Source organism: Rattus norvegicus, chromosome 5, assembly GCF_036323735.1.
Source record: "Rattus norvegicus strain BN/NHsdMcwi chromosome 5, GRCr8, whole genome shotgun sequence".
NCBI lineage: Eukaryota > Metazoa > Chordata > Mammalia > Rodentia > Muridae > Rattus > Rattus norvegicus.
The window spans coordinates 15550316-15571221 of NC_086023.1; the positions used below are offsets into that span (position 1 = coordinate 15550316).

The 20906-nt window shown below is 36.4% G+C and overlaps 1 protein-coding gene across 9 annotated transcripts in view; it reads left to right on the forward strand.

The window, feature by feature from the left end:
- Sntg1 (syntrophin, gamma 1) overlaps positions 1–20906 on the forward strand; it is an 814179-nt gene that overhangs the window by 781026 nt on the left and 12247 nt on the right. For all 9 annotated transcript variants that reach the window (XM_063288183.1, XM_063288182.1, XM_063288181.1 and 6 more), the window contains one exon: positions 14283–14393. In XM_063288183.1, coding sequence (XP_063144253.1) covers positions 14283–14393 — 111 coding nt within the window. The remainder of the gene's footprint in view (positions 1–14282; positions 14394–20906) is intronic.

Genomic DNA, 20906 nt, shown 5'->3' on the forward strand with positions numbered 1-20906 from the left:
TAAATTTACATTGGGGACTAGGAATGCATCTCAGTGCTGCAGTACTGGTGTGGTATTACATGGGCATGGGTTATATTCTAAACAATACAAATGAGAAAAACATGTTAATATACTGGAATGGCATACTCACTACTGAAGGTGGCAAGAGCAGAGCTGAAGTGGCAGTGTAGTGGAACTTAGGCAGAAAGGGATATAATTATTTCTAGGTGATATTTTGACTTCCTCTATGTACTCTATGCAGTTTGGAAGTATTAATTCAAGCCCCGCCCCTTGCAACAGATTTTAGGTTTTAAAAAGGAAACTCTATCCTATTTGACAGTCCTAGTGCCTGGCACTGGTCATCACAAAGTCTGTAGCAGCATTCCTAGAGCTCCCAGCTGCCTAGTACTGCCATACCACAGAAAATCTCCTTCTTTAGCAGTTGTTTTTTGCTTTTACAACCTTGGTGAAAAAAATTATGAATGCTTGAATCTTGCTCTGCTTTTGTGAGTTTCTAAAGTTTTTCTGAGTTTTGTTTATCTTCTTGGCTTCTTCAGTCTTTGGAGCCTATCTTCTCTTTCGAGTATTTAATTCAGAGCAAAATAGTCCCATATTATAAAATTTTCATCCTGAACTATATCTGCAATAATACAGTTGATCTATGGGTTCTACACATACAGAACTATAAGAAATCAAACTTGTAAATTGCCCGTTATCTAGTATGTTCTGTAACTGTAGAGACCAACTAAGTCACTCATATAATCTAAACCCCTGTGTCTTAGTTAGGGTCTTATTGCTGTGAACAGTCACCATGACCAATGTAAGCTTCATAAAGACAACATTTAATTGGGGCTGGCTTACAAATTCAGAGGTTTAGTACATTATCTTCAAGGTGGGAGCATAGCAGCATCCAGGCAGGCATGGTACAGGAGGAGCTGAGTTCTACATCTTTATCCGAAGAAAGCCAGGAACAGACTGAGCATCCTCAGGCAGCTAGGAGAAGGGTCTACAAGCCCACCCCACAGTGACACACTTCCTCCAACAAGGCCACACCTTCTAAAGTGCCACTTCCTGGGCCAAGCATATGCAAACCACATTCATCACACCCTGCCAATTAAACTAGATTTCTGTCTCTCAATTATATAAGTATTCAATTTTTAAAAATAAACAGTATATAAACAACAATAAATAGCACATTGGCCTAGTTATTAGGTTTGTTTTTGTTAATGTGACAAAAACTAGAGTTATCTGAGAAGAGGCAAGTACACTTGAGAAAACATCTTCATAGGATTAGGCCAGAAGACCATATTCAACCACTGCTCTCAGTCAGATCCTGACCATCACTCTTCAGGGTCTAGCCTGATAATTGTAGTCTTCATCCTGCATTAAGGAAACCTCTCCTTGCAACAAATAGAGACCATTACAAAAAAACAGAAGCAATCAAAATGGAGAATTGTAGAACCCAGCACCAATAGATACATCTATAGAACACTTTAATACATATGGCTCATGGAACATTGAAGAAGAGGGAACAGAAAGATTGAAGGAGCCAAAAGTTCAGGTAGTTTGCTATGAGATATGTCTCTTAGTCACATCAGAGGATATGACCATGAAGTCTCACCCACATGAGATGAACGAGAATGAACAGAGATGGTACTAATTAATGTGGACAGGGAAATTCCAGGATGCTTCAATTCTAGATAAAAACTACAGTCAGCTAAGGAATGTTAAGAGCAGGGGAAATTCTTCTTTACAGAAGAGCTCCACAACTGATTATTTAATACCTATGGTCTGAAAACATATACATGCAAGCACCACTATACAGACAATCAGGCTATATTTAGAAGTACATATTTGTGTATTTGTTTTTATGTACATGCATAGAGACATGCAATAACAACTAAAGATAAAAGAGGGTATGGATTTGAAAAAGAGAAAGGCAGTTATGAGGGGGTAATTTGGAGGTAGGAAAGGGTAAAGGGAAACAATGTAATATTAGAATCTAAAAGTGAAAGAACTAAAAATTATATATAAATGTATATATACCTATTTTATAACTATTTATGTCTCTCTGTACATATATATGTCTGATGGAGAAGGCCTATTCTTGATTGGAAATCTCACGTTTAATTTTTCTAATGTGTCATATCATAGGTAATTTATTGGCTCTATAAACATAGCCTAACATATTGATTGCTATAGCAAACCCATTTGAAGCAGTTCATTTCAGCCCCGAGCATTTGAATTTGACTCATTTGTATGTGAATTTAGCTCTATAATCCTGATTCTGGACTTTCTGAGTGAACCTGGTTTTAGATCCTCTCTGAAATCTAGATGTTTTTACATTTTATTTTCTATTTCTAATTTCAGCAGTCCTTCTTATTTATAGTGTATCTTCCAGATGGTACTCCTTGAATTATTTATCAAGCACCTTTTTATGATAAAAAGGTGTGCCTCATAACCAGTACTCAACATTAGGTTAAAAACAAACAAACAAACAAACAAACAAACAAACAAAACACACAAAGCCTAAAATCTGCTACAACAATCAGGGATTGAGTGAATGCTTTTATACTGCACAGGGAGACTACAGTTTTATGTAGGCACAAGTACTTCTTTCTGCCTCATTGTCTACATGACTGACTTGCAGGGTACAGTATTACTCCGTGCAGGACAGAGGCTTTATTCTAGTCTAAAATATGCTTCTCTGGGGCTGAAAGCCTTGCAGAATTCTGGCCTTTACTTGTATTTTAAATTATCTTCTGCTCTGCCCTAGGTTTGATAGTTCAGACTTACCTTAGTCAGCTGCATAGAATACCATTGATTTTAGATTTTTTTTTCCAAAACACAATCACTGCCTTTCAGAATTCAGTGCTTTTATATGCGTGTATATAGTCATTTCTCTTCTGTAGGGATCAGAATCAGCTCAGGACAGCCCAAGACCAAGTTCCCAGCACAAAGGGGATGTACTTTTCCCAAAGGCACAAAGGACAGGGAATAAGAGACAGGAGATACAGGATGACTGAGAAGGAAACAAAACAGAGGGGGAAGGGACATTTGTCCCTAAATGTGGGAGGTAAAAGAGTGCCTCGGGATAGCGGGACAGACAAAGCACTTAAGTAAATGGTGATTTTTAAAGATAAAAGGGGAAACCTTGTGTTAGGATAAGGTTTTTCAATTGTAATTGAGCATGCTAATTGGGTGGGCCAAAGGGGGCTTTTGACTCCTGGATTTCAATGCTTTTATAGCTGGACCTTGGTAGTGAGCCTCAGGGAGGGGAAATAGCCAAATAATGGAATAGCTCTTGGCAGCTAGCTTTTGAAATGTAATCTAATGGTTTTTAGCAAGGCAAAAGGAATGGAGGAGAAAGGCAAGGCCTGCCATAGCCATGCTTGCCCTGCTCAGGCTGGCTAAATTTCTTTCAACTTCTACAACACTGATATACTGTAAAAACTGGAAGAATTGGCAGCTAGAATTTCTTTCTGTAGACTAAAGCAGAGTTCAAAGATGCAAATTCACTTCAATAAGAAAAAATATGTGGATAAATATAATACCATGTAAGGAAAGGAGTGAAAAAATTATACTCTCATCTAAATCTAGTATATTCGTAGTTTTCATTTTCAATCTTTATCATTTTTTAGGCTTTTGCATGTACTTGGTGCTCTACTATTAGTGATAATCTAATTAAAAGCACATGAAGAGCTACATTCCTTGGTATCTATAGGGTATTGCCCTTAGGAACTTCTTAGATGAACCTTCGGATTTTTCCATCACTTCTATAAATTGATATAACATTTGCCTATGGCATAAAACACCATCCTTTAAATCATTTCTAGATCTTATACAACATCTGATATAATATGGATGCTGTGAGAACCATCATATTATGCTATGAAAAATACTGTGTCTATTCAGCATACACACAATCTCAAAGAATCATTCTCTATTTGTGGATTCAGAATCTATAGAGAAGTTCAAGCATAATTACATCATTTACCCCTCCCATTTTTTTCTATCTCCTCTTCTCATCCTTATTCCATCTCAAATTCATGGTATCTACTTCTTTATTCCAATAATCACATTTATTATTTATAATAATATATAATTATTATAGTAGAAGTATATATATGTATATATATATTTCTTAATACATATAAATACCAACCTACTCAGTCCATACAAATTTTTTGTATGTATGTGATTTCAAGGAAAATCTGTTTTAAAATATAAGGAAAAATATTTATCCAGGCTTCCTTTTATTCTTTTTTGTACTGTAGTGGATATACTACTGGATATTTTGAATTTTGAGACAATCTTAATGATGCATCTTATTTAAATAAATAGTGTGGGGGAGCCATTTTCACTACTTTCTCAATAAAGGAAAAGAAACTTAGAATACCATCAGAATTCTTATGAAGAAATGACCATGTAGAGCTCTGTGTCTAAGCACATTGATTTCTGGTTTGATATATTTCTCTAAGGAGATCTCATTGCTAAGAAAAAGGAAAGTGGAAAATCAGTAGTGATAATAATCAATCTGTGGCTAGCTGGTATTTGATTAAGGAAACAGTTATGGAAAATCAAAATAGTAAATTAAGATAAAGGAAATAAGAGACATAGATAATAGCCATAGAGAATGGAAGGTAGGATTTACTTCTCCTTATTAACTATAAAGTATGAAGAATGATGTTTCCTATTGCAATATTCATGTCATAGCAGTAATTATAACTATTGCATGTCTCTTGCAAGAACTAGATTTGGGGCATGCATAGTCTCAGGATTGCATTCTCATTCATATTCATCACCAAGGTAACGCTACTCTGAAGCTCAAGGATGGGCTATAGGATGTTTCCCACATGCTCACTGGAGTATTTAATGAGTATTTATGATCTATGTTTTTCTGACATATTAGGCAATTTGTCTTCAGCAAGAAAGCACACAGTGTTCATCATGCCCCTCAATTTCCTCACAAAAACTTATATTTCATCCATAGTCTCACATGCATTAATTGTTTAAAATTACATTGAAACTGAAGTACTAACCTAAGGAAAAATAGTGATCTTAAAGCTTCACACACTTTTTATTGAAAGGGTGTTTAATCTCTTTGTTTAGGATTAGTGCTAGATATTTTTAAGGCTATTGTGAATAAGAGTGCTTAAAATGTAGAAAAATGATAATTTTTGTAATTTGTTATTTATCTTGACATCTTTTGAAAATATTAATTATATTTAAAAGTTGTCTGGTGGAAGTTTTGGTATGTTTTAGCTAGAATACCATATCATCTGTAAATAGGGATAGTTTGAGTTCTTTACCTATTTGTTTCCCTTCATTGTCCCACTGCTCTGACTAGGACTTCAAACATTTTATATATATATATATGTGTGTGTGTGTGTGTGTGTGTGTGTGTATGTGTGTGTGTGTGTGACATTCTGAACAGCAGAAAGAAAACATTGACAGTACCCTAGAAGATGTATATCCAGGAAAGGACTTTCTTATTAGGATACTATTTGCTCAGAAATTTAGGAAAACAATTGAACAGTGGGTTTTCATGAAACTAAAACTTATGTACAGCAAATGAACCAATCTAACGTTAAGAAAGGCCATAGTATTAGAGAGAATGCTTGCCATCTATTAAACAGTGGGTTAATATCCAGAAAGTATAAGACTAAGAAAACCAAGCAAAGAAAACAAACAACTCAATTACAAATATGTATGGATCTGAACAGAGTTATCACAGTAAGAAAAATTGGCAAAGAGATATTTTGAAAAGTATGAATAGAAATTAGAAAAATACAAAGTAAAATTACTCTGAGGTTTTTATCTCACCCTAACCAGAATGAATAAAACCAAGAAAACAACTGACAAGTCAGTGCTCATTTAATATTGTTGAAATTGCAATTTTGTGCAACCAATTTAAGAAAATTTGTGCAAAACTCTCAGAAAGTTGAGGACAAGAATATAATATGACTGAGTTTTACCACTCTTTGAACATGTACCAAAGGACTACATATCCTACTAAAGAGATACCTGCTAGGTCATGTTCACAGATGGAATTGGATAAACTATTCGGGGTCTTGTCCATGAAGGAAAATGCTTCTCTTTCTCCCAGCAGCCATTACACACACACACACACACACACACACACACACACACACACATGCACACACACACACACAAATATACATATATATATTTTATATTTTATAATATATATATTTACTGCACTAAAAGAAAAATGAAGATTTTTAATATATTATAATGATAATATTAAAATGAAATTAAAATAATAAAATGTAAACATGTATAAAATATGATTTCCAAATTAAGAATTCTGTATAGGCCATTTACACATAGGCAGAAAAAATACTGACTGCTTTTGTTGCTATGTGAATATATTAATAGAGTGATAAAATTATGGGATTGGTGAACTTAAAAGCAATTCTTTTATTATATAATTTTATGTTCAAATTGCATAAACATCTATGTATTTGGATCACATATCTGGCTTAGAAAACACACTTGCTATATCCTAACCACCATATTTTTTTCTGTTTTTTTAAAAGATATTTTTGTATTTGGATATTTTATGTATTTACACTACAAATGTTATCCCCTTCACTTCCCTCTCCCATCCCTCCTTCCCCCTCCCTCTCCTTCTATGAAGATGCTCCCACTCCTACCCACCCACCCACCCAACTCAACACGCCCCAGCATTCCCCTACACTGGAGAAATGAACCTTCACAAGACCAAGGGTTTCTCCTTCTATTGATGTCAGACAATGCCATCCTCTGTTACATATGCAGCTGGAGCCATGGGTCCCTTCATGTGTACTCTTTGGGTAGTAGTTTAGTCCCTGGTAGCACTATGGATCTGGTTGGTCGACATTGTTTTTTTTCCTATGGGGTTACAAATACCTTCAGCTCCTTCAGTCCTTTCTGAAACTCCTCCACTGAGGCCTCCATGCTCAGTCCGATGGTTATTCTCATCTGTATGGGTAAGGCTCTGGAAGAGCCTCTAAAGGACATCCATATCAGGCTCCTGTCAGCAAGCACTTCTTGACATCAGCAACTGTGACTGGGTTTGGTAGCTACATATGGAATGGATCCCCAAGGTTGGGCAGCCTCTGGATGACCTTTTCCTTAGGACCCACTCCATTCTTTGTCACTGTATTTCCTCCTGTGAGTATTTTGTTCTCCCTTCTAAGAAGGACTAAAACATCCACATTTTGGTCTTCTTTCTTCTTGACTTCATGTGGCCTGTGAATTGTATCTTGGGTATTCCAAGCTTTGGGGCTAATGTCCACTTATCAGTGAGTGCATACCATGTGTGTTCTTTTGGGATGGATTTACCTCACTCAGGATGATATATTTTCTAGTTCCATCTATTTGCATATAAATTTAATGAAGTCATTGTTTTTGATAGCTGTGTACTCCATTGTGCAGATGTACCACATATTCTGTATCCATTCCTTTGTTGAAGGACATCTAGGTTCTTTCCAGTTACTAACTACTATAAATAGGGCTGCTATGATCACAGTGGAGCATGTTTCCTTGTTATATATTGGAGCATCTTTTGAGTGGTGGCACTGCCGGTAAAATTTACTGAAGGAGGCAGAAGCAGGAGAATCACAAGCTCAAGGGCAGCCTGGACTAATCACCATGTCTTATATGAGGCCAATGACAGAAATGTGGCGCCATTTTGTAATTGATTTAATGAATGAAACTATTAACTGACTTAACAAAGTGTAGTTGGGGGATAATGAGACATCTCATAAGAATGACAGGTGGTTTTCTCCTTACTAAAACCCACATAAAACCTGGCCAACCATCAAGAACTACCTGTAATCTCAGGACATGGAGATACAGGCATGGAATGCACATGGGGAGCTTTCAAGAATTTGTTATGTGTTAGGCTCAGAGAAGTGAGACACTGTATATAAACTTGGGAGCAATAGAGAAAGATAACAGAGGAAACTTTAGCCCTTCAAATCTATCTGTACACTTGTGCACTGCACCTACACATGCATGCCTACCCACAAACACAATGTAGACATACGAAAATACCACACATCTTCTCAGCTTTTCTTGAAGGTACAAATCAGGGGGAATGTCTGGATAAACTATAGTGTTAAAAGATGTTCCTCTCCTTACTGCAGTACAACATTCTGATAGTCACATTGTAAACTAATGAAATCAGATGTCCAAGATTCATTTCAAATTTCTAAGTACAAAGCGTAATATTTTCGTACCTCTGCACAGAGTGGAATATTAATTGTTCTCCCTAAAGCCTGAATACCTGTATTAGAGTCATGTCACTGATCTCTACTCCAGGCTTTTCTTCAAAGTAAGCATATATTGAACATATGTAATGCACGTCATCACTTAAGTTATAAGTTAAATTTTGCTAAGTGAAAGTATTCCTACAGATTTTTATTTGTAAGAATCTTCTGGGGAGAAATAGCCACTCATGATGTTGTATGAATAAGAGCCTACTCTGGTAGTGTTCCAAGTCATGCACTCACTAAGCAAGTGCCATGGGAGTTCTTGAACTTTTCTATGAGCAGGTTGCAGGCTGTTTTTGAGTTTAAACTTTGATGTTCAAGCCCCCCCCCCCCCCAGATACCTTTGATCATCTTTTCCACTGACTTCTGAATTCCAGCTCAGGTGCCTATCACACTACATGTGCATTTTTGTGTTTATGCCCGGGTGCCTATGATCAAGTCACACCCATTCTTTTATGCCCATGTTCAGGTGTCTATTATTATCCTTTATATGTACTTTCGTGTTGCAGCTCTTAAACTTTTGATCACACATATGCTTTTATGTTTATGTCTAGTTGTATATGATCATGCTCTCACTCATGCTTTCAAATTTAACCTTAGCTACCTATACAGTATAAGTTGAACAATTATAGATAATCTTATATGTGTGAGGTTTTTTTTTCTTTTTAAGCAGCTGGTGTATGGGATGGTGTAAATTCCAGGAAGCATCAACATAGTATTTGTGAATTTGTTAAATATATAACCTCAGGATCAATTCTAGAACCATTATATCAGATTTAGCATTGAAATCCAGCAAATGAATTAATCAAGCCCTCCATACTATTCTGATGCTGCTAATTTCTGAGAATACTCCTTTGGATCATATGCTGGCCAAGTGTTAATGTTTGATGATTTGGGATACTGCATGTCCACAAGAGTCAACCAATGTCATGACCAGCCACACGTAGATTAAAGGTTTTATACAAGAACTGTGAAAAAGGAACATCTTATTTGCTGGAGATGACTTGGAGGAAATGCTTTTTGATAAACTACTGTTTTCATTTAAAAATATGATTATAAGGTAATTCATGTTTAAGGCAAACAAAAGGTCACCTGGGACTAGAATTCTGCTTCATCATAAGCTGGTCTTCTGGATTAGTTCTCTCTCTCTCTCTCTCTCTCTCTCTCTCTCTCTCTCTCTCTCTCTCCTCTCTCAGCTGAAGGGTGGTGCAAACAAAGCACTTCTAAGTTTTTATTACTAAAGCACATAAGATATGAGGTGATGTTTACAGTTAGCTAAAGCAAATATAAGTATAGTATTGGAATATACATGGCGTTATGTCTTACCATATCTGATAATGTGAAAAGACCAAGAATATTTATCCCAGGCCCTTGCCTCTGTTACAGAGATAATGTTAATATGATACAGCATTCCCTTAATGCCCTTGCTTTCAAATGCATTGACTTGTAGTTTAGGCAATTCTTTTTTTTTTTTTATTAACTTGAGTATTTCTTATATACATTTCGAGTGTTATTCCCTTTCCCGGTTTCCGGGCAAACATCCCTCTCCCCCCTCCCCTTCTTTAGGGGTGTTCCCCTCCCCATCCTCCCCCCGCCTTGCCGCCCTTCCCCCAACAAACTAGTTCACTGGGGGTTCAGTCATAGCAGGACCCAGGGCTTCCCCTTCCACTGGTGCTCTTACTAGGATATGCATTGCTACCTATGAGGTCAGAGTCCAGGGTCAGTCTATGTATAGTCTTTAGGTAGTGGCTTAGTCCCTGGAAGCTCTGGTTGCTTGGCATTGTTGTACATATGGGGTCTCGAGCCCTTCAAGCTCTTCCAGTTCTTTCTCTGATTCCTTCAACGAGGGTCCTATTCTCAATTCAGTGGTTTCCTGCTGGCATACGCCTCTGTGTTTGCTGTATTCTGGCTATGTCTCTCTGGAGAGATCTACATCCGGCTCCTGTCGGCCTGCACTTCTATGCTTCATCCATCTTGTCTAATTGGATGGCTGTATATGCATGGGCCACATGTGGGGCAGGCTCTGAATGGGTGTTCTTTCAGTCTCTGTTTTAATCTTTGCCTCTCTATTCCCTGCCAAGGGTATTCTTGTTCCCCTTTTAAAGAAGGAGTGAAGCATTCACATTTTGATCATCTGTCTTGAGTTTCATTTGTTCTAGGCATCTAGGGTAATTCAAGCATTTGGGCTAATAGCCACTTATCAATGAGTGCATACCATGTATGTCTTTCTGTGATTGGGTTAGCTCACTCAGGATGATATTTTCCAGTTCCGACCATTTGCCTATGAATTTTATAAACTAGTTGTTTTTGATAGCTGAGTAATATTCCATTGTGTAGATGTACCACATTTTCTGTATCCATTCCTCTGTTGAAGGGCATCTGGGTTCTTTCCAGCTTCTGGCTATTATAAATAAGGCTGTGATGGACATAGTGGAGCACGTGTCTTTTTTATATGTTGGGGCATCTTTTGGGTATATGCCCAAGAGTGGTATAGCTGGATCCTCAGGCAGTTCAATGTCCAATTTTCTGAGGAACCTCCAGACTGATTTCCAGAATGGTTGTACCAGTCTGCAATCCCACCAACAATGGAGGAGTGTTCCTCTTTCTCCACATCCTTGCCAGCATCTGCTGTCACCTGAGTTTTTGATCTTAGCCATTCTCACTGGTGTGAAGTGAAATCTCAGGGTTGTTTTGATTTGCATTTCCCTTATGACTAAATATGTTGGACATTTCTTTAGGTGTTTCTCAGCCATTCGGCATTCCTCAGCTGTGAATTGTTTGTTTAGCTCTGAACCCCATGTTTTAATAGGGTTATTTGAGTCCCTGCGGTCTAACTTCTTGAGTTCTTTGTATATTTTGGATATAAGGCCTCTATCTGTTGTAGGATTGGTAAAGATCTTTTCCCAATCTGTTGGTTGCTGTTTTGTCCTAACCACAGTGTCCTTTGCCTTTTATAGAAGCTTTGCAGTTTTATGAGATCCAATTTGTCGATTTTTGATCTTCGAGCATAAGCCATTGGTGTTTTGTTCAGGAAATTTTTTCCAGTGCCCATGTGTTCCAGATGCTTCCCTAGTTTTTCTTCTATTAGTTTGAGTGTATCTGGTTTGATGTGGAGATCCTTGATCCACTTGGACTTAAGCTTTGTACAGGGTGATAAGCATGGATCGATCTGCATTGTTCTACATGCTGACCTCCAGTTGAACAAGCACCATTTGCTGAAAATGCTATCTTTTTCCATTGGATGGTTTTGGCTCCTTTGTCAAAAATCAAGTGCCCATAGGTGTGTGGGTTCATTTCTGGGTCTTCAATTCTGGTCTATCTGTCTGTCTCTGTACCAACACCATGCAGTTTTTATCACTATTGCTCTGTAATACTGCTTGAGTTCAGGGATAGTGACTCCCCCTGACGTCCTTTTATTATTGAGGATAGTTTTAGCTATCCTGGGTTTTTTGTTATTCCAGACGAATTTGTTGATTGTTCTTTCTAACTCTTTGAAGAATTGGATTGGTATTTTGATGGGGATTGCATCGAATCTGTAGATTGCTTTTGGTAAAATGGCCCTTCAGGTTCCAGAGGTGTCTCAGGCGCAGGGGTCATGCCGCGCCTGGGCCCTCCCTCACGGGAACCCAGAGGCCTTATACAGTCTCCTCTTGGGCCAGGGATGTGGGCAGGGGTGGGCAGTGTTGGTGGTCTCTTCTGCTCTGCAGCCTCAGGAGTGCCCACCTGACCAGGCGGTGAGGTCTCTCTCCCACAGGGTCTGGGAGCAGAGAGCTGCTGTGGGCCCAGTTTAGGCAATTCTTTTGAGAAGGATGCCTTATGGGAAGAACATTCTGCACCCTATCCCATCCATAGTCAACAATAAATTCACAGCTTTTTTACACAGTCTTCTATAACTCCCCTTTTTATTTTCCAAAATGTCAGAGAACAAAGCATATGTATGCACAGATTTACTACCAAATTTTGTATCCAACGGACAATTATTGCCGGCCACATAACTATTAATAATACCAACAGGGAATAAATCGCAAAAGGCATTATCCATGTAAGTCACCATGACCAATACACATAAGTTGTAGACATTTTATCTAATTCTTTGCATGCATACACAATTTAATTGATTTTTATGCTACAAGAGAAACCTAAGACATTAAAGCAGTACTTATCAGGAAATTATCATTTTAGCAGTAAATAATCATTTGCTGCTTGATTTTTGGAGGATTATCCCTTTCTTTTTTTCAATGGATAGCTAGTTTTTGTCTTAATAGTATTTTTTAATAAAATGGAATATACCAAGATAAAACAAAAAAAATACGTTTATGTTGGACAAGATAAACCAACATAAGGAATATAGCCACACAAGAAGGCACACAAGAATCAGAGACCCACTTGTTCACACACACAGGAATTTCATCAAAGTACTAAACTGAAAGCTGTAATACATATATAGAGGAACTGGAACAGACATGTGAAGGACCCCTGCTTCTTGCTTCAGTGTCTGTGAGTTTATGTGAGCTTTGCTCAGTTGATTTAGAGCAACATATTCTACCGGTGTCCTCTATCCCCTTTATCTCACATCACAATAAGAACATAAGTGAGCATTCTATGTAGGCACCAGCTCTACCTTTTCATGTTCAATGAGTTTTGTAGGTATTGTTTTTAGCAATGACAGCTCGGTATCCATTTTTTTTTTGATAGGAATCTATAGTCTTGCAAGAGCATGAGTTTGGTGGGAATTTCAACCAGACTCCTTTGGCCAACAACTCAATTGGATCTAACCCAGTCCCAGACTGGAAGCTTTGGTAACAAGAAATGGCCAATTAAAGCTGTCTTCCTCGTTATTTTGAGACTTCATTAAGGTCAATTCTTACCTTTTAAGAAGACTTTACTACACTAGAATTCCCTGCTGCCTCCCAAAAGACCTTTTAGCTGTCTCTATCTGTATTCCCTCACTCAGCCCCATCTCCCCTCCCATACCCCACATGATTCTTCCATTCCTACCCACCCTTTGCCCCATATCTATTGTATTTCTTCTCCAAGGAAAATCTATTGCTTTGTCCCACATCCCATTCCTTTTTTCCATGACCTCCTCTTTATATTAACAGACTGTGTTAATGGCTAATATTCATACATAAGTGAATACATAGAATAAGTTCTGGTTGTCATACTAAAGATGATTTTTCATAGTTCTAATCATTTGCTTTTAAATTTCCTGATGTCCTTTTTTCAGAACTGAGTAATGCTCCAATGTGTAAATTTACCACATGTCTCTTATCCACTCTTCGTTGAGAGATATTTGATTGTTTCCAATTTCTGGCTATTATGAACAGAGCAGCAATGAAGATGTTTGAGCAAGTGCCCTTGTAGTAGAATGAAGCATCCTTGTATAGATGCCTAATAGTGGAATAGCTAGATATTGAGGTAGTTTGATTCCTATCCTTTTGAGGAACCACCATGAAGAACATGACTGTTCTTATTTCCACTCCCACCAGCAATGTAGGAGTGTTCCCCTTGCTTCCCTTGTAGGATTTTTTTTTCAGTTAAAGTTAAGTAAATAATTATTAGAAAAATAAACAGAATTATTTACAAATATTGATTATATTCTTTATACACACACATATATTATACTTTTTTACAAATGTTTATTCACTTCTTGTTATATACTTATAGGCATATTCTTGAAACTTTTACTATCATTGTTGTCTTAAGAACAATAAAAGACATTGAAAATGGACAGAGATTTTTACCAGAGACATTTTTCTTTTTGTTGGAATAATATAGTACTATCTCATTGAAGAATCTGCCTAAACAAGTTATAGCTTTGAGAAACATTAGTGGCACCTAATGTATATGTTAAAAGATACATTGAATATTAAAAGAAAGCCTTTGATGGATACATTTTAATTTACATGTTGATATTGGGGTGCATTACTAAATAAGATTAACTTTTATTTAAAGTACATAATTTCTTGACTTGAATACAAACTTTTTTTATTTATATGTTCTCTTTTTATCTCCTTTTAGGCTGTACTTTGGAGGTATAAATTTTCTCAGCTTAAAGGATCATCAGATGATGGCAAAAGCAAAATCAAATTTTTGTTTCAGAATCAAGATACGAAACAGATTGAAGCAAAGGTAAGTACAAGAAACCCACCATATAATACATCTCAAATTATATCAATGTCTCTAAGGTATAGTGTGGAAAAATTTTGGACCAAGGAATGTAAAAGTTTTTGGCTTACTTTGACATATCCCTGTGGTCCTCACGTAATTTTATTTTAAGGGTTATAGCAACAGATTTTCATTGTAAGGCATTACTCCAGAAAATTATATTCTACTGATTCTGGTCGTAGCCTTAATCTTGTATGAACTACAATTGTGTGTGACTAAATTAACATGCTAAGAGCTGAAGGGACCATATTGCAGTTTCTTCACTGTTAAAAGACTTTTTAAAATTAGCCGTTTCATAGTAATTCATCAGTTCTTAAATGTGAGTACAAATTCCCAAAGAAAATGGTTTTAAGGAAGTCTTGAGTAATTGCCATGTAATTATGACTTAAAGAAAATGAATTATTCAATGATTTTTACATTGCATTATGTACTATTACAGTATTCACATATGTTAACTATGTTGTTAACTCAATAGAAATTTAAACCCATTTATACGTATTTCTACATGCAAAAATTTAAAAATCCATTACCCAATCTTGAATCCACAATAGCACTGTATGAGTTTAACTAAATCATAAAAATATTCTTCATCTGTGGAAGAAAGAATAAATAAATAACAAAATGAAAATTTAATCCTGTGATATAGATCCCCAATGTATTTTTTGTCTATGAAGTAAAATCACCACAATTTATTTCTGTAATCATTTATCTAAATTCAAGGTTATTCTTAGGCTGACTTTTAAAGTTTCCCCAATATTGTGTGGTATTCTGTGCAGTCTTTTACATCCTTTTAACCTGCCTTGCTTTTAACCTGTGACCGTAGTTTGTCTTGTATATCTGCCCTTTCTTTTTTCCTACATTTTCTCTTTTATGTATACACCCCTCTGGATAGCTCTCACCTTCTTTTATATTTGTCTCAGGAGAAGGAGCTATGGTCTTCTCTCTCATGTACTTATTCCTTCTCTTTCACATCTCCAAAGCATGGACGTAGCCATATTCATTCCTTTCATTTGGTTCTTATAAGGTTAGAAAAACGTTGCATTCGCTGCCGTTTCTCGTGGCTTACAGTTTTCAGACCATCACTCCAATGTGCCCTCCTCCCTGCATAATCTTTCTCTGATTTTTGCTGTCTTTTCTCCCTAGATCTCAGTGACACATCATTGTGCTGAGGGTTATCCTGCTCTTTATAATGATTTTTAGTGTTTCTATAAAATGCATGGTAATGCAAATTTTATTTATGATAGCTTTGGATGTATTGTGTTTTAAAAGCATAGCATGTGGTCTAATGTGAGTGATAGTGATTGATTTTTTTGTTTGTTTCTTTTTTACATTTTTAATTGGATATTTTCTTTATGTACATTTCAAATATAATTCCCCTTACCAGTTTCCCCTCCAGAACCCCCCTATCTCATCCTGCCTTTTTGAGGGTGCTCCTGTACCCACGAAACCTCTCCCTTGTGCCTCCCCACCCTGGCACTCCCTTGCACTAGGGCATTGAGCCGTCACAGGACCTAGGGCCTCTCCTCCCATTGATACCCTACATGGCCATCCTCTGCTATGTATGCTGCTGGAGCCATGGGTCTGTCCATGTGTACTCTTTGGTTGGTGGTTTAGTCTTTGGGAGCCCTGGGGTGTCTGTTGGTTGATATTGTTACAAACTCCCTCAGCTACCTCAGTGCTTTCTTTAACTACTCCATTTTGGACCCTGTTCTCAGTCCAATGGTTGACTATGAGCATCTGCTTCTGTATTTGTCAAACTCTTGCAGAGCCTCTCAGGAGACAGCTATGTCAGGTTCATGTCAGCATGCATCTCTTGGCATCTTTAGTAGTGTCTGGGTTTGGTGTCTGTATATGGGCTGGATCCCTAGGTGAAGCAGTCTCTGGATGGACTTTCCTTCAGCTTCTCCTCTACACTTTGTCTCCATATAGCCTCCTGTGGGTATTTTGTTTCCACTTCTAAGAAGTATTGAAGCATCCACACTTTGGGTTTTTTTCTTCTTGAGCTTCATGTGGTCTGTTTATTGTATCTTGGGTATTCTGAGCTTTTGGGCTAATATCTATTTATCAGTGAGTGCATACCATGTGCGTTCTTTTGTGATTGGGTTACCTCACTCAGGATGATATGTTCTAGTTTAATCCATTTGTCTATGAATTTCATGAAGTCATTGTTTTTAATAGCTGAGTAGTACTCCGTTGTGTAAATGTACCACATTTTCTGTATTCATCCCTCTGTTGAAGGACATCTGGGTTCTTTCCAGCTTCTGGCTATTATAAATAAGGCTGCTATGAACATAAGTGGAGCATGTGTCCTTATTACATGTTGCAGCATTTTTGTGTATATGCCCAGCAGTAGTACAGCTGGGTCCTCTAGTAATATTATGTCCAATTTTCTGAGAAACCACCAGACTGATTCTAGAGTGGTTGTACCCGCTTGCAATCTGGCCAACAATGGAGGAGTGTTCCTCTTTCTCCACATCCTCACCAGCATCTGTTGTCATCTGAGTTTTTAGTTTTTATTTTCTACCACCTTTTAATGGTCTAACAAAACACTTACTAAATGAGTATAAATTGTTAAGTTAATCCAATAATTGCTACTCATGTTTATTCAACTGACTTTATTTATTCCTTGTGCAGCTATGAAGAAGAAACAAATTAGACTCATTTTCTTGTGCATTGGTTACTTGTCAGCTCTAACATATTACTTATCAGTATCTCTTTGTTCTCAAACATAATTGTAAATGTAATTCCTTATGTGAAAGTTTTACAGAAAGGTACTTGGCTAAGAATGATTCTGAAACACAAAGAAGCCATTATGGAACCAGAGAAAGAAAAGGTGTAATTAATGTGAGGCTTTGGTTTTGCCGAGTAGATGGAGTTCGTTAGTCAAAGACTTAAATGAAAATAGCATTTCTGTTAGAGAAAACTTAAATTATCAAGCAGGATGAAGAACAAGTGCACAGGCAGAGTGCAGGCTGCTAATCAGTGAGGCCGCAGCATTCAGAATCTGGACTGGCAGCACACAGCGTCAGCCATATCCTTTACAGCCCCTCTAACAGCAAGACCAGTGCTGTGGAGACAGCCGCATGTCCAAAGGTCTATAAGTACAAATCATGAGACCACCTGTTTAAGATAAAACAGACAAACAAAAACGTGGCTTGGATTCACAGCCACGGTACCATTTTATATTTCCATTTGCAACGTAGAAGGATGTTTCTCCGAGGCTCTGCCAGCCACGTAAGCCAACACTGCATTTTGATTCTAGTTTGTTTTTCTCATTATAATCTTAACTTGACTTTCTCCAGTTGCTTTGAGAATAAGCAACGTCTGTTGCTTCTATTTTAAAATTCTATTGTTTTTCATAAAAGGTTTTATTGTTTTTGCCCATTTCTGTAATACACTGTTTCACTCACTGTCTTTCCATGACAGGAATGCAGTCTCTATTTCTGCTTACTTGCATTTATTTTACATTCTTCCATTATATGTAAACGATGTGTACAAACTTATCCCCACAATTAAATTTATTCCCCATTACTTTTTAAAAGTTATTGCAAATAGAAGCATTTTCTCATTTTTTCCCCACAGCATTCTGTTGATATATAGAAAACTCCTGGATTTTCTTTTTTTATTGGATATTTTATTTATTTATATTGCAAATGTTCTCACATTTCCTGGTTTTTCTACTGATTTTCTACTGAATTTTGATCCTTGCTCTACATGATATCAGTAAAGGCTTCTTAATACAGCAGCATCATTTTCTCATCGACTTTCTATATTTGTAATAGAATTGACTTATCTTTTTCTTGTTCATTTGTAATTTTTTTGTTCATTATACTACTATTCTTTTTTAACTGAGCAACTCTTTATAAATACTATCTAAGTATTCAGAAATGTTTACTATAGATATTTTGTCTAATTCTTTTGGGATAAGAAAATATAGTCTGTGTGTATAAAGTGTAATTTCATACTTAAAATGAAGTACTATTTCTTTGTTGCTGAGGAAATGGATTCATTCAACTTGACAAGGGATGTACTGATACATAGTCCATTTTTCTCTCAAAATGAATGCCAGACAACCACCTTTCAAACCATAAAATTCATAGCAAAATATTGCTGATAAACCCAGTTATATAAATGTCCAACAGAATATCAAACAATTCAATAGCATAAGAATCATCACTTAATTAAGTCAGATATAGGGATTTTCCACTAAGCAGAGTCCTTAAGTTAGCTAAATCACATTAGATAATAAGAAACAACACCTCATGGCCACATGTTATTAAGGGTTGAAAAAATGGCAAAGTCAACATATTTGATAATAAGCTCTATCATTCAATTAGTTACTGAAGGAGTATACTTCAACACAATGTAAAGCAGGCTAGCAGCTAGCACCCTGGTTAATAGGGACAGCTGAAAACACAAGACCACAACTAAGGCAGCCATGTTCATATTCGGCGACTGCTTCCTGTCAAAACAGTTATTCAAAACAAAGACATAAAGTCATTCAGATAGTACAGGAAGGTGAATTTATAGTGAAAAGAAATCCTAAAGACCTCACCAAAGCTTTCTAGAGCACAGTATCACATGCAATAAAGTAAGACATTAAGTCAGTTGACAAAAATTGCTAGTTTGCTATATATTAATACAACTCTGTGAGATAAAAATTGAGAAAATGCTTCCACTTCTGATAGTTTGAAAATGATAATGGTGGATGTAAAATACTTGTGAAAGGAACAATAAAGTAGAATGAAAAAAAGAAGGAAGATACAAATAAGCATTACTGTAGCCTATAGCCTGTGATGAAGGAGTTAATAATGTTAAAATATCATTATAAACAAAAATAAATAGACTCTGTATGCTGTTTACAAAAGTAATGACCTCTATAATCACAGAAAGGAAAGTAAGAGACAGTCTTCTTTCAATTAGAATTTAAACTAAATTCAAACAAACAGAATAAATCTGAAGATCCTAAGGAGCCAAGATAGACTTGAGCCCAGATAGCAAAGCTGAAATTACACGCCTGGCTGCAATCACAAAGCCATAAAGACTAGGCAGCACACCCCCATAAAAACACAAATTGGTTGACCAGTACAATGAAGTTCTAGCACAAGAAAGAATTCATGCATTTACAGTCAGTTGAATTTTGACAAAGATGCCAACACTAAATGATAGAAAAAAGAAACTATCCAGTAAATATTGGGAAAATAGTAAGTATTTGTTAGAGACTAAAATTTTTATTTTAAGTCAAAATTGAATAAATTCCTATATTTAAGATAAGAAACTACAAAATTATAGAAGAGTATAGTATATGTTTTAGCCAATTAATTTCACATGTCACTTCAAATAGTAAGCTAATATAAGCAAAAAACATAAAATGGCATCAAACTAAAATGTTCTGCACAGCAAAGGAAATCAAAAGTGAAAAGGCAGGCGATATAATGGCAGAGCATGATTGCAAGTTGTGCATCTGGGAAAGAACTCATGTCAAGGCATATAAGGTATTTAGAAAAGCAAACAGCAAAATCCACAAATTAATGCATTACCCACGCAGACCAAGACAAAGAAACATGTATGATTTTAACAAAATGAGAGGAATAAAAATGCCAACAGTTTTGTAAAAACAATGCTCAAATTGTCTCATGTCTGAAATTTGTTAAAGCTCAATGGGATAACAATTTACAAGAGACTATTGAGATAAATGTCTGAAGCTAAATGTCACAGAAGATATAAATTGTGAGAATATATTAAATATGAATATGAATAATTTAAATTCATTATGTTTCAGATACGTATACATATTTGTTACAACATAACAGATTAGTTAGATGTGAAATAAACCTTAATGTCACCCCCAATCAATTCATATATTAAAAAATGTGTGTACACACTTTTGTGCACATCTTGATAGAGCAGCATTCAAATATATATAGAGAGAAGTGCTGTTTACAACAGAAAGGCAACAAGTGTATATAATACATGGATTTCATACATGAAGTAATGTAATGTAATGGTAGAAACAAAAGGAATATTGTAACTACATAAGTAACACTAGGGAGCAGGGCTGTGAGAGGATCCTCAATGATACTTCAGTTAGCAAGAGATAGAAGTGATGTGTTTTGGAGGCAGGCAAGCAAATCTGTAGGCTTTTTCTTCTTTTTCTTTACTTTTATTATTATTATTATTATTATTATTATTGTCGTTGTTGTTGTTGTCGTTGTCTATGCTGAACTTAGCAAGGAAAAGCAAATGCTTTATCAGAGATTTTTGCAGTAACAGAATTATTTGCTTTCTGGTGTGCATCTCTTGGTATGTATTGCTCTTAATAATGGAATCACCAGGAGTTCAGAGACTCTTATGGAAGAATAGGAGGGAGAATTGAGGGCAGTATGTGGAAAGTTTGAGAAAGGATTGAGGGATCTGTTGGGGATAGGAACTCCATAGGAAGACCAACAGACTCAACTAACCTGGACACTTGAGGTC